Consider the following 13,887-nt stretch of genomic DNA (forward strand, 5'->3'; position numbering starts at 1 on the left):
GAAGACTAGGAAGTCGCTGATAATCTTGTCTGCCAGAGAAGTGCGGGTTTGGTTCAATGCTTCACCCAGTTTCTCCACCGCTGCCAGCACAGCGTCTAGCTTGCTGGACAATGGGTCAGGCGATCCCGCCTCCGCCATCTTGTCCGCTTGGGCTTGGGTCTGCAGGGGTGGGGCTGGTGTGCCCCCAGTACCAGACTTTAAGCTGCTTCCGGGTGACAGGAGTCTCAGGGTGTCTGAGCGTAAGGTCCGGCAGCGGGCAGGGCAACATCGTGGATGTCGGACGCTCCAGTGACTTCTATGCCTCCCTACCACTATGGTCCTGCACATGAGGCCCCTCAGGTCTCAGTGTGGCAGTTTAGGGGTTTTGTGCCAGTCCACGGCTGGGCCTTCCTGAGGGGTGCTTTATTTCTGCCCCTTCGTCTTCACCAGTGCCGATTCTTCCCTTCGCCAGGCGCCCCCTACTTTCTTTAGAAGCACCGCTGTACATCTTGTCCAGTCATGAGTGATATCACTCCTCTCACCCATGGGCCACTCTGTCCAAGCGGCACGTGAGGCAAGAGCGCTGAATTTGTAGCAAGCCGGCAGGCGTGTGACTGTGCAAGCAAGCAGGTGTTCCAAAGTAATGATCCGCCTCACAGTGACACTGCACCACGAGGAGCCCTCCGGTCGTCAGCAGATGAATTGTGACCAGGTTTGGCGATGGCAGGAGATTCCGGCGTTTCTGCAACTATCTAAGCTACTGTGCAAGGCCTAGTGGGTGGGGCCTGCCTGCAGACTTACGTAATAATCTTCCCTGAAGCGGCAGTGACCTGCTGGGCGTCTCCGAAGCTTGTGTAGTGCAGCGAGGAAATCTTCATCCGTCGCCCCCACAACTTTCAACAGGGCATCTGGTTCATCTCGGGTGTTAACAAAGGCACCCGGTCCCAGCAGATGCATATCGACTGAGATATGCAGCTGGAGAGGAGAGCCGCCGACTGAGCTCTACTCGAACACATTTGTCTCCATTGCTGCATAGCGACGCCCCCTTTCCATGTGCTTAGTCTGTTGAGGCGAGTTTTTCCCTTCTTCTTCCTGACTCCACAAGGAAAACTCTCATCCAGACATTCGTATTAGGCAGACTGGATTACTGCAACGCCCTGTTGGTCTCGGCTAATTATTCCTCGCTGGACCAGTTGCAGGTAGTCTAGAACACCACAGCCTGTTTAGTCCTAAATGTTCCTTGTAGAACTGCCTCCCTTCCACTTCTCCAACAGCTTCATTGGCTTCCGGTGTGCAAACGCTTTAAGTTAAAAATGTGTTGCACTGTCCATAAAGCTGTTTATGGGAGAGGCCCCGCTTAGCTCGCCGTGAATTTTAAGCGCTACACCCCTATCAGGGATTTTCGCTCCGGAACCAAATCCCTTCTTGTAGTTCCTCAGATAAAGAAGGCGAGTATGGGTGCTGACGCTTTTCCTTCTCTCAATCCCATGTACTGGACTCCCTAACCCGCTGAGGCAATGTCCGGACCATCTTCAATTTAGAAGGCTTCTTAAAACTGCTCTGTTTTAGACTTGATGGTGTCAGCTTCCCTGTATATCCGCAGCGCAGAGATACCCCTGCGGGGGTGATTTAGGCTCTATACAAAATATAAATAAATAGCTGAATTATCTTTATCTTTCCTGTCCTTATACATTTACTTCTCATCCTGCTCCTCTTTCTCGCTTCATTATATCTCTCTATAGTTCTCTGCCTCTCATTTTCTTTGCATATCTACCTCTCTTCTCTTTCTAATTTATCTCCACACTGTCTAGGCTTCATTTCCCTGTCCTCCCTTTGCACTAGCTCTTTCTACCTCATTCTAAAATGTTACATCACACTATACCTTTCTTTCCTGACCAAACTTCTTTTTTTATTTCCCATCTCTGTACCTATGTGGATAGCTTAAACCTTTCTCTTTACTCACCTCCTTAGCTCACCTTGATCTCTATCTTATACCTATCACGCTCTACTACAAATTTCTATATTCTTTACTTCAATGCCCTTTTTAGGTCTTGGACTGACGTAAGCAGCGCATGCACTGCTCTCGTCATACGAGGCCTCTTGGAATCGCTAGGATTCCAGAAGCTGTGTCCCAGCTCCGCCATCAGTTTTCATTTGTGCGCGTCGTTTGGCATCACAAATTATGCTAAATGCAGTGCAATGATTGCACTGAAGGCATGTCAATCGCTGCTTGTTGCCACCCTGACTCCTTTTAGCCACGCTCCCTGGGATTTGATCTTTTACTGGCGGCGCAACACTCTTCATTAATGGTTGTAGGCATTTTTTTTTCATTAAGCAGAAAGCTTTTCCGCAATGGTGACAGCTTGTTTTAAAGTGCTTGTTTGAAAGTGTGTTTTCTTCAGATAGCGAATCGTGTTTTTGCCTCTGTGACTGCATTAACAGCTTTATTTTGCGAACGCAGGCATTTGTTTTTGGGCGAGTGCCTTTTGCAACAGCAGGGAGGCGGCGGTTGGAATAGGTTTATTATTGGGGGAGGTCTGCAAACGGGGAACATCTCACATGGTGCAAATGTATTCACATTAGTGCCCAGGCTCCTAGCCAGGTGTGGGTTGCTTAGGTCTCACTGCCATCGGATCACCTAAGCTGTGCTTTACTGAGGTTCAACCAGGCTGAAAGTTTTCTCCTGGGTAGCTTGTGTTGCTGTAAAGAGGGGAAGTGGCTTAGCAATAAGTTCCCTTTTCGGGGTGGGCCACAGCTAATTTGCTGGTGCTTGATCTCGGTCTTTAGTGACACAGGGAGCAAAAACATGGACTGAAAAGTGGACCATACTGAGCTGAGGTTAATGCAATATTTTTTTCAGAAGAAGATATTTTATTTATTTATTTGACTTTTATATAGAACCGGAGGTATCAGAGCGCTTTACATAGGGTTCCACAAAGTTACAAAATTAGATCAGTTGCTAGAAAAAACATTTCAAGAGCATAAAGACGAGATAAATGGATTTTTAGGAGGGAGAGGGGGTATTGTAAAGGTGTAGGAGGGAAATAGAGTGGAGAGACGAGGGAGAGTCTGCCCAAAGTCCGGCTGGGTAGGTGAGGGCCGAGGGGGAAGTCCACAGCCCATCTCCTATATAGCTATCGGGTAGCTCCACCGGGCATCGGCAAAATAGCAAGGTCTCAACTGGAAAACATTTAAAAAGCATAGGGGACGAAAAAATGGAGCATAGAGAGAGAAAAAAGGGTAGGGTAGAGATGTGGGAGGGAGAATGAGAAGGTGAGACGAAGAAAGGTCTGCCCAAAGTCCGGCTGGGTAGGGGACGGCCATGGGGGCATCTTCTCTATAGTGATCAGGTAGTTCCAACGGGCATCGGCCAAAAGACTAGGTCTGGCGCTTAACATAAGGAAACATTGTGTTACAAATTACAAAAAGTTTCACATTAATTACAGAGAGGTTACAAATTCAATACAGGAGTTATTGGCGACCATGAAAAACAAGATCCACAGAAAAGTGAAGGGGAAAAAAGAAAGAGCAGGGAGTTCACGGGAGGGAGTCCGCAGCGGAGAAAGATATGAGACCTAAGTCCGAGGTCCGGCTGGGTAGGTGACTGCCATAGCCGTGTGCCAGAGCCCGTCTCCCCTATAGCTGTTGGGGCAGCTCCACCAGGAATCGGTCATACATTTTGGACTCCGCCGGAACAAGATCAGCAAGGGACCAAAAGTCTAGAGTCCAGGGACCGGCTGGTGGATCTGGTGAGGGTGGTAGGTAAGAAAGGGGAGTGCAGCTTGGCAACCATCTTAAGGTCAGCAAATAGAGTCTGTTGATCTCAAACTGTGTAGGTGGTGTTGTCTCTAGATCTTAGGATTCTTTCCTCAGCTAAGCCCATCGGACTCCCTTGTCAGATGGGACACCTTTCCATACCGATGAAAATGCATTGGTGGGCACCATTTTTCAACTGTGCCATCTCTACAACTTACTTCAGCTCATTTGCCTGACTTCTTATTGCTAAAAACATTTGACCTTTTCAGAACCTTGTAACTGTTTCAGCGAGGGATCACTTTTCTGATTTATTATTGTAATATGATCTCAGAATAATTGGGTTCTCAACCACATTCATTGTGATCAAGAATACAAAAAGTTTACCCTATTTCACATAAGAATCGAACAGGTTATACATTTTGGAGATTTATTAAATCTAGCTGTAATATCCTGCCATTAATGTCTTCTGTACCAAATTATCAGACTTTTTAAAATCAAATTTAGTTTTTATTAGCCTAAATGGTTATGATGAGATTACTAATCCTCATTCTATTTAGGGTGCTTTTTCTTGTACCTTCCCTGACTCTTGTGGCATGCCTAGATCAGAAGACTGTCGCAGTATATTTTTATTCCATCTCTTCCTGCCCTCCCCTCTAGGGAGAGCCAACCACACTTTCTGTGCAGCAGCAAGATGTTATCCTACCCAATCCTGTCCGATTACATCCTGGACAATAAAAAGCATTCCTGGTGTAAAGGGGGATTAGCAAAACACACAAGATGATGGACGGAATGTTGCACAATGGCAAAACATTCATCCCCAGTCACAGATCTGGGTTTAATCCACCGTTATTTTGCTCACCAAGACACCCCAGTTCAGACATGGCCATATGCAAATCAGTCTTGACCCTGTGCCTCATGGGAACAGTCCAGCCCGAACTGCTAAGCCATGTCTTCCCTGGACCGGAATCAAGCATCCTAGGACCGGTTTCTGGCATTTCATCCTTCTTCAGCCCGGCTTGCTTGAATCCAGTGGCAAAGTGAGCAAGGGACTCACGTCTGAGCATACCCTGCCAACTTATGGCGAACAAAGCGGTACAAAAGGGGGTGGTGATGGACGAGCCCGAACTGCTAAGCCATGTCTTCCCTGGACCGGAATCGAGCATCCTAGGACCGGTTTCTGGCTATCAGCCGTCTTCAGGGGGATTACCAATTGGTACCTCTGCCTGTAACTTCACACAGTCATTTCTTTATTTTTCTGATCCTGTTCATTACAAGCAGTTATCAAACCTTGAATGTGGCATCAAGAAGAAACAAATCACTTAAGTCAAAAGGTGTTGCACGTGAGATTTATTACATTTACTCGGTGATAACCCCATTTAAAAGCCAGTTATTTGCATTAGAATGTCCTACAACCGTGGTGAGCTGCTATGCTATTACTTGTAGTTTGTATTGATCTATAAAGGTTAATGTAGCTGCTCTGTTAATGCTGATTGGAACAAACCGGCAGCTTCCTCCCGGGTTGCCCCAGTTATTTTTGTTGGTCTTTGCAGATTCTTAGGCAATCTCCTCCCTCCCCCACAATCTGTGGGTATTTATAAAGTTTTTAGAATTAAGTGTTCCAATCTACTGTTTCTACCTCAGGAAGGAACTCTAATCCATCTAGTCGACTGAGCCAAAATTGACAGTGCCTCATGTCCATTTGTCAAATGCAGGAGTACATTCCGCTCAATGCCCAGAAAAGCAAATTCCTAAACATCTGTGGCCCCAGTTCAGGGCTCTGATATCAACTTCCTTGAAGTAATTGGATAGCATTTCTCTCCACTGCTTTAGCTTGGAAGATTATTCCAACGGTTTCGAGATCATGGTGACTTCCTATAGCCGATGCAATCTCTCAAAATGTCACATACCTAAGGAACCAACCTATTTGGCGATCTTCTTCAGAGGTGGAGAGCAGGCAGGAGCTTAGGTGCTAACAATGGTTTGTAACCATCAATACCATTTCTAAAATATGCCTGCAATCTACTTGCTGGGTGTCTAATTCACAAAGATTTTGCTCTGAGTATGTATGACTTACTCGTGCAGTACTCCTTGCATACTTGTGAATTCCTGCGCTGGAATGCAGGAGTAAGCAAGGAATAAAACCGACGCAAGTTACAACACAAATTTTGTTAAATGGACCCTACATCCTTGCATCAATGTTGTATGAACCGAACTACTGAGATCATGTATTAAATAAATCGAGCATGAGTAAATCACATCATGATTGAAAGAAAGTGTACTACGGGGCACCTTGGGCATTGTTAAAGCTAACAAGGTGAGTTGTTTGTTACAATAATTATGCTGATGGTCAATAGCAGAAAAGTTGGCAAAATGAGAAGGGGGGATTGAATGGATTTCAGCTCTCTAGAATGGAGCTGAAGGTCCAAGTAGCAGATTGAATTCAATATTAGAACAAGATGGATCAAATATTACACATAAAGGAGATCCTTTTTCAGTATGTTGCTTTGTGCCAATTGCAATAATTAATATAAATATTATCTTCCAGTGATATCTTTTTTTTCTCTCTCCATTTTATTCCATTTGTAGACTCCCGAGAATGAAGGTCGTCAATATGAATGTGATGTACTACCACTTATAGAACTTGGGAGTGTAGCTCACAAATATTATCTAGTCAATATCCGAATCCCTGTCAATGAAAGGAAAAAAGTTAATCTTGGCATTGGGGATTTGAAAGACGTCCGGATTGTGGTGAGTTCGTTTGTATGTGCATTCATCTGTTCCTTCAGTGAGCTCAAAATATAGATTGACTGAAAAGGTACAGCAAATGGAAAAGAGATACAATTTAACTTTTTGGAATAAAGTGAAGAATCTTTGAGATTCATGACCAACACTCGTAGTTCAAGGTCAATTAGATTGTGGTAGTTTAATACATCTATTGTATCTGCATTTGTAAGACATGGTAGGTTTGGAATATATGTAGATTTAGGTGTGTACATGAAAATGAGAAAAGTACAGTGTGATGCCTAGATCAGTATTTCACCTTTCTATGGGTAGGTAGTAGAAGTGGCTATTATTTGTGTGTTGCTACATGGAAAGATGTATGGGAAGTAGTACGACTTGCTGTTTAGTGCTGCCCTGGCAATTTGAGAGAGAGAGGGGGGGGGGGGGTGCGGAGTAGTGAAGGCTGAGGACAGGGATGGAATTCATGCAGGCTAATATAAAATGTGCGAGCATTGGTAGCAGTGTTGACAATCAGGCTGGGCCTATTCTGAGGCTACTTGGATTGTGGTTAGTAAGGTACAGAGCAAGCTGCACCCAAGCTTCTTAAGGCCCACTTTGTGGCATTGTCTAACTATATATGCTTGCTAAACTAAACTAGTAAGGGGCGAAGGTCTGTCTTTCTATCTGTGTAGGTCATGTTTGGAAAGGAGGTGACTGAGTTTGCCGACCATGATAAGACTTCTGCTTATTGGAGACTCCTAGCTCCATCAGCGGAACTCTGCAAACAACCTTCAATTCCTTGGTTTCACCTGCGTACACAATACACAGTGCATCTGACTGCAACAACCACCCACCACATTGACTGCTTGGGGCTTTGGTTTGTGGATTGCCGAAGCACTCACATATGAGTAATCAATGTCCAGTTACAATTTAACAAATTTACAAACACCAAGTATGACAGAAGTGACAAGATATCCAAAAGATGAGTGAATCTTGGAGTCTTTAATGAAGATTACAGCCAGCCGACACGTGTTTCATCGCCTTCGCGATTCATCAGGGCTGAAACAAACAAATGAGTGGCGTCTAGCATATTCTGTGAGCAAGAAACATTTATATACAGGGCCATAATGTCTGGCCATTATGTTACATGCACTAAAGCTTCCTCCTGCAGTGGACATATAGTGAGTGCAACATTTCACAAGTATTGACTCACTCGTGCTACCACAACATATCCGTGTCGAAATTTTAGTGTATACTACCGACTATACATAATGACGTGCCTATATGTGATGGTGATGGTATTTGGACATGTGCGGTGACGAGATCACCATTGTTTCTCTAAGAAACACGCAATGACACATGCTCTATATTGATGGCTATGGTGTCCTAATCGTGAACGGCTCTTGCATCCTCCATGCTGGTTCTTGAGTGAAAGTCGTGAGAGACAAGTGTCATTTTCAAAAGACATACCTAGATATCGATACGGCCTTCTACGGCCTTTCACTCAAGAACCAGCATGGAGGATGCAAGAGCCGTTCACGATTAGGACACCATAGCCATCAATATAGAGCATGTGTCATTGCGTGTTTCTTAGAGAAACAATGGTGATCTCGTCACCGCACATGTCCAAATACCATCACCATCACATATAGGCACGTCATTATGTATAGTCGGTAGTATACACTAAAATTTCGACACGGATATGTTGTGGTAGCACGAGTGAGTCAATACTTGTGAAATGTTGCACTCACTATATGTCCACTGCAGGAGGAAGCTTTAGTGCATGTAACATAATGGCCAGACATTATGGCCCTGTATATAAATGTTTCTTGCTCACAGAATATGCTAGACGCCACTCATTTGTTTGTTTCAGCCCTGATGAATCGCGAAGGCGATGAAACACGTGTCGGCTGGCTGTAATCTTCATTAAAGACTCCAAGATTCACTCATCTTTTGGATATCTTGTCACTTCTGTCATACTTGGTGTTTGTAAATTTGTTAAATTGTAACTGGACATTGATTACTCATATGTGAGTGCTTCGGCAATCCACAAAGCAATTAGCAGTAGTTTGCTCTACTCTAGAGAGTGGTTTAGGTTTGTCCACTCGCCGTGAAGCACCATAGACTTTTAAGGAGCAGAAATAAATGCGTATAAACTGGCAGTGCACCCAACTTCAACTGTTTAAAAACCTTCCTGTTGTTCCAATTAGCCTTCAGTTGAGGGTGGCCGCCACGCAACTATACTACTTGTGAGATTATTCTAGTATTACATTGCTAGATCACACCATATTTTACCAATATGGATAGAACCAAAATGGCAGAAGAGCTCTTTGAAAATTTAGCGAAAGGGATGTCAACCCAAAGCGCTTCCACCAGCACTAATCCCCCTCGTACAGAGGGACTCAGAGACAAATTTGTTAAATTAGAACGCCTTAAGAAAATGGAGAATTCGAAATGGTGGGATGGCGCGACCCTCAAACAGTATTTGAGATTAAAACGCGTTCCTAGAGGTCTTAGAGGCCAAATCTTTCCCACCTACGATGACCTAGATGCCGATCTCATGATCAAATGGGAAGAATCTCTCTCTATCAATTCCACTACCCTTATGGAGATATTAATTGTTAGTGCGGAACGCAAGGGGGCTAAATTACAAGCAGAAATAGCTGTCATTGAACAAGAAATCAAGGATCTAAATAGACCAGAGAGCACTGTTAAAAATTACACCATCCTGGATGAAATCATATTGAAACACCAATCAGAAATTAAAAATAGGAAAGCCAGGCAACTAAGAAGGGATGAGTTGGATTACACCTGTGGTCGAATTTTTACTTTTGATAAAAAATATGATTCCCTGATCCCAAATAGCTCAAAGAACATGTACAAGAAATCTCAGGGTCCGGAACCCACCTCTGTCTCTTCCAGCAACTCCTCACTTAATTCCATCAGTACCACAGGAGGGGAATCAGACAACCAAGACAGACAAGGCATGCCACCTTTTTTTCAAGAGGTTTTACGGATCAGGAAGGGCAACAGATACCCTACAGCAAGAAACCAATCCGATCCAAAACCAGGAGGGGCAGGGGACGGAAACACAGAGGACTACAGAAAGAAGCTGAGATCAGGGACCAACAGGAATTAGATGGTGCAAACACGGGAGATGTGCAGGTCATCAACCTCTCTAAAATAAACCTTACTCCAGATATGGTTTCCTTGTTAAGTAAAGGTCTTAGTTTCAACCCGTTTGCAACGGGGGATATTTGCAAATTGAAAATTGATCTGTTTAAATTTATAAGGAACCTGAAATTGAAAAAGCATTTCTATGGTATGGAGAAAAAGGGTAGAGGGGCTGTCAACCCACCTGCTACTAGCACCACTGAATCCTTATCAATAAATGATGTACATGCAACTCATCTTCTCTTATCATTGACTGACATGGAGGATTCTCCTCTAGAGATGGACAGACTGCTAGAGGAGTTGGATATAGAATCTGACTTTAGCATTGTTAGTGGACTAAAGTCCAAATCTAAATGGATCCCTACACTACCTGGTGGCAATGCCATAGATAATTTTCATAAGCGGGTGGTGGAGGATCTCGACAAACTGAACCATCTACACAAGGACAGAATGTTCAAATATAAGGACAACCTTAGTAAGGGACAAAGGATAGCACTCAATACACTAATGAGCGATAATACTATCATCATACGAGAGGCAGACAAAGGGGGAAACGTAGTGATTATGGATCGCATAGATTACCAATCAGAAATTAGTCAACAATTACAAAATGAAATATGCTACGAACGCCTCACATATAACCCCATTGGTCCCTTAACAATAGAAATTAACTCACATTTGTTAAAGTGGAAACAATCAGGTTTATTAAACGAGGAGGAATACTTATATTTGAAAGTGTTTAGACCCACCTATCCATGGCTGTACACCTTGCCTAAAGTTCACAAGGAACTCCCATTTCCACCGGGGAGACCCATTGTTTCGGGCATAGGGGGCCCAACAGAGAGGCTAGCGGAATACGCGGATCTGTATCTGGGTCCGCTAGTCAAAAACTTGCCGTCCTACATACAGGATTCCAAACACATTCTTAGTACACTAGCAGATATGGAATGGCAAGATGATTTTCTTTTGGTAACACTAGACGTGGTGTCCCTTTACACCAGCATTGACACACAGCTGGGTTTAGAGGCCATTAACAAAATCCTGTATAACAGATCAGCCACACTATGGAAACATACCGAGATGCTATCGATAATGATAGAATTGGTCCTTAAGAATAACTTCTTTATGTGTGACAAAAACTGGTACCGACAGAAACAAGGTGTAGCCATGGGCTCTAAAATATCACCCTCGTTTGCTAATCTATTTATGGGGGCACTGGAAGCAGATCTGATTTGGGGCACAAAGGGTGCACAATATATCGACTCCATAATTTTTTGGGGTCGATATATTGACGACTGCATCCTCATTTGGGCAGGCTCAGAGGAGCTTTTACACAATTTCTTCAAATACTTGAATGACAATACATGGAAGATCAACTTCACCATGAAGTGGAGCAAAACGAATATAGAGTTCTTAGATATTGAGTTCTATATCTCTTCCAACTGTCTGCACAGTAGATTGTTCAGAAAGTCGACAGCGTGCAATGCAATCTTGCATGCTTCGAGCTCACACCCCTCACACCAGATTAACGCCATACCCTTTGGCGAATTTATTCGGGCGAGAAGGAACTGTAGTGAGGACTGTGAATTCAGGAGATGCATTGAAAGCATGAAAGAAAGATTCCTTACAAGGGGTTATGCCTACAACTCCATTAGGAAAGCTGAAAAAAGGATTAAAAGGGTGAGGAGAATAGACACTCTCACCACCAAACAAAAGTCTAACTCAGATAATAAAGAGCACATAAGAATGGTTACGGATTTCAACTCACTCCATCTGGACTTAAGAAAAAGTTTAACCAAACATTGGAGCCTGTTGAAATCCGAAAAAACATTGACTAAGTACATCACAGAGAGGCCACAGATCTCATTTAGAAGAGGTAACACACTGAGAAACAAGTTGAGTCCCACAGTACCCCGTGATATGAGGAGTACCAATTGGTTGACACAACGAGGTCTGGGTTTTCACAAATGCGGGTTCTGCAGTATGTGTAAATGGGCCAAACATGGAACTACGAATTTCACAGGCCCTGATGACGTCTGTTATACTATCAAGAGCAACATTAATTGTACTACGAAATTTGTTGTCTACATTATTGAATGTGAATGTGGCAAGCATTACGTAGGTAGCACGATCAGGCCATTGAAGGAAAGAATGATGGAACATATAAGAGCGATTGTAAACTGTGACCCTAAATATCCAGTGGCTTTGCATGTAGCCTCGTGCCAAAAAGATCGACAGAACAAAAATGTACAATTTTTTGGAATTGAAACCATACCAGTGGCAATAAGAGGTGGTAACCGAGAATTGAAATTAAGACGCACTGAGGCAACTTGGATTATGCGTTTGCAATCGGTACAGTCAGGATTAAATTACGACCAGGAGATGCAATTTTTTCTGGGGGACTAATAATAGATACTGCTTGAACTGCATAATCTGAATTATTTCCAAGATATAAGAACACTGTAACTCACTGTAGACCTGTAAGATTTCGTCTATACCTCAATCTCTCCAAATGCTTAGATGTTTTTCTCCTGTACAATGAAATAATGTTATGACAACTGAGGGAAATAATTAAATGTAAACTGCTAACATGTTAGAAAGTAAATAAGTCACGGTATGACTGGGTTTCTCACGGATCTATTCAGTTGTATCATTCACGGTGAGCACTCCACCAGTTCTAATCATTCTTAGACTGATGTCACGGTATATACTGACGTTAGTCCACAAATATGGGAATTTCGAATTTTCACAGAGACCATACGCATTCTCATATGTGAGCGTTGATGGACACTATTGTTCTTAGACGTGATGGTCATATTTTTCGTTTTTTTCGTTGCGATCCACTTATCGCGATTGTTTTGTTTTTTCGTGGTTTTTTCGTCTGTTGCTACATTTTAGAGATCGCAATGAATACCGTTATCATTAATCTACATGAAGAATTAGACAAACAAGAGAGCGTGCAACATGGTCGGCAGAGACGAGCACCGAACGCGCTCTAGTCTATCAATTACGTCATAGGGGAGTACCCATATACGTCGCTTCGCACTCAATCACGTGTCCAAACAGGAACTGAGCGCGAAGGAGGTGAACCCGCCACACTCGCAGAGGACGCCGAACACGGGTAAGTCAGGGGCGCGATGGTCTTCGGATTCACAGATACGTGGTATAACTTTGAAACTAAGAAATTTCATTACTCGTTCCCCTCTAGCTTGAAACACACCACAATTTTGGAACCGCAACAGGTATCCGTGAAATAAAAGGAAATAGGTAATTCTTGTATCTACAGTGGTATAACGATGAATAACATCTTGATGATTTGTGTGAGATAGTAACGTATGTATCATTGTTATTCCTTTAACAGTAATATCTTTTGATATCGACAACCTCAAACCGGAACAAGTATATCGGGTCACCTCCGAACACATTAGTTTGTATATTAATGTAAGTGGATTAACAATAGGTGAATTCTGCGTATCACGTTAGACAGTGATAGCGCGTGGGATCTAATGTTTTGACGTAGTAGTAAAGGATCAAATCTCGAATAACAAATACCAGAACTCCAGTGAGAATGCATGTGACATCTGAGTTACAAATAATGGACAATGTTTCCTTACAATGAATAAAACATAAATTATTTGACTTGATTATAGATACAGAAGTATTGATCACTGCTGGATGAATCACCGCCAGTAGTATTAGTCACGGGCCCGGCTGGGTCGGAATTATCACCAGCTGAGCGGTAAGCTGGCGTGCAAGTAGTGGCTTACAGTCTCATTTGGTGACCTTTTGCCTGAATATTACCGAAATCGCAGATAGTGATGAGATTTTTCGGTTTTTTCTTTCTTTTCTTGGATATATATAGACCTTGTGATATCGATACGGCCTTCTAGGTATGTCTTTTGAAAATGACACTTGTCTCTCACGACTTTCACTCAAGAACCAGCATGGAGGATGCAAGAGCCGTTCACGATTAGGACACCATAGCCATCAATATAGAGCATGTGTCATTGCGTGTTTCTTAGAGAAACAATGGTGATCTCGTCACCGCACATGTCCAAATACCATCACCATCACATATAGGCACGTCATTATGTATAGTCGGTAGTATACACTAAAATTTCGACACGGATATGTTGTGGTAGCACGAGTGAGTCAATACTTGTGAAATGTTGCACTCACTATATGTCCACTGCAGGAGGAAGCTTTAGTGCATGTAACATAATGGCCAGACATTATGGCCCTGTATATAAATGTTTC

General features: G+C 43.2%; 1 protein-coding gene across 1 annotated transcript in view; it reads left to right on the plus strand.

Annotated features, from left to right (window-relative positions):
• WLS (Wnt ligand secretion mediator) overlaps positions 1 to 13,887 on the plus strand; it is a 298,562-nt gene that overhangs the window by 117,832 nt on the left and 166,843 nt on the right. Inside the window, exon 4 of the mRNA XM_078668822.1 lies at positions 6,322 to 6,483. Coding sequence (XP_078524948.1) covers positions 6,322 to 6,483 — 162 coding nt within the window. The remainder of the gene's footprint in view (positions 1 to 6,321; positions 6,484 to 13,887) is intronic.

Source organism: Lissotriton helveticus, chromosome 1_2 (genome assembly GCF_964261635.1).
Source record: "Lissotriton helveticus chromosome 1_2, aLisHel1.1, whole genome shotgun sequence".
NCBI lineage: Eukaryota > Metazoa > Chordata > Amphibia > Caudata > Salamandridae > Lissotriton > Lissotriton helveticus.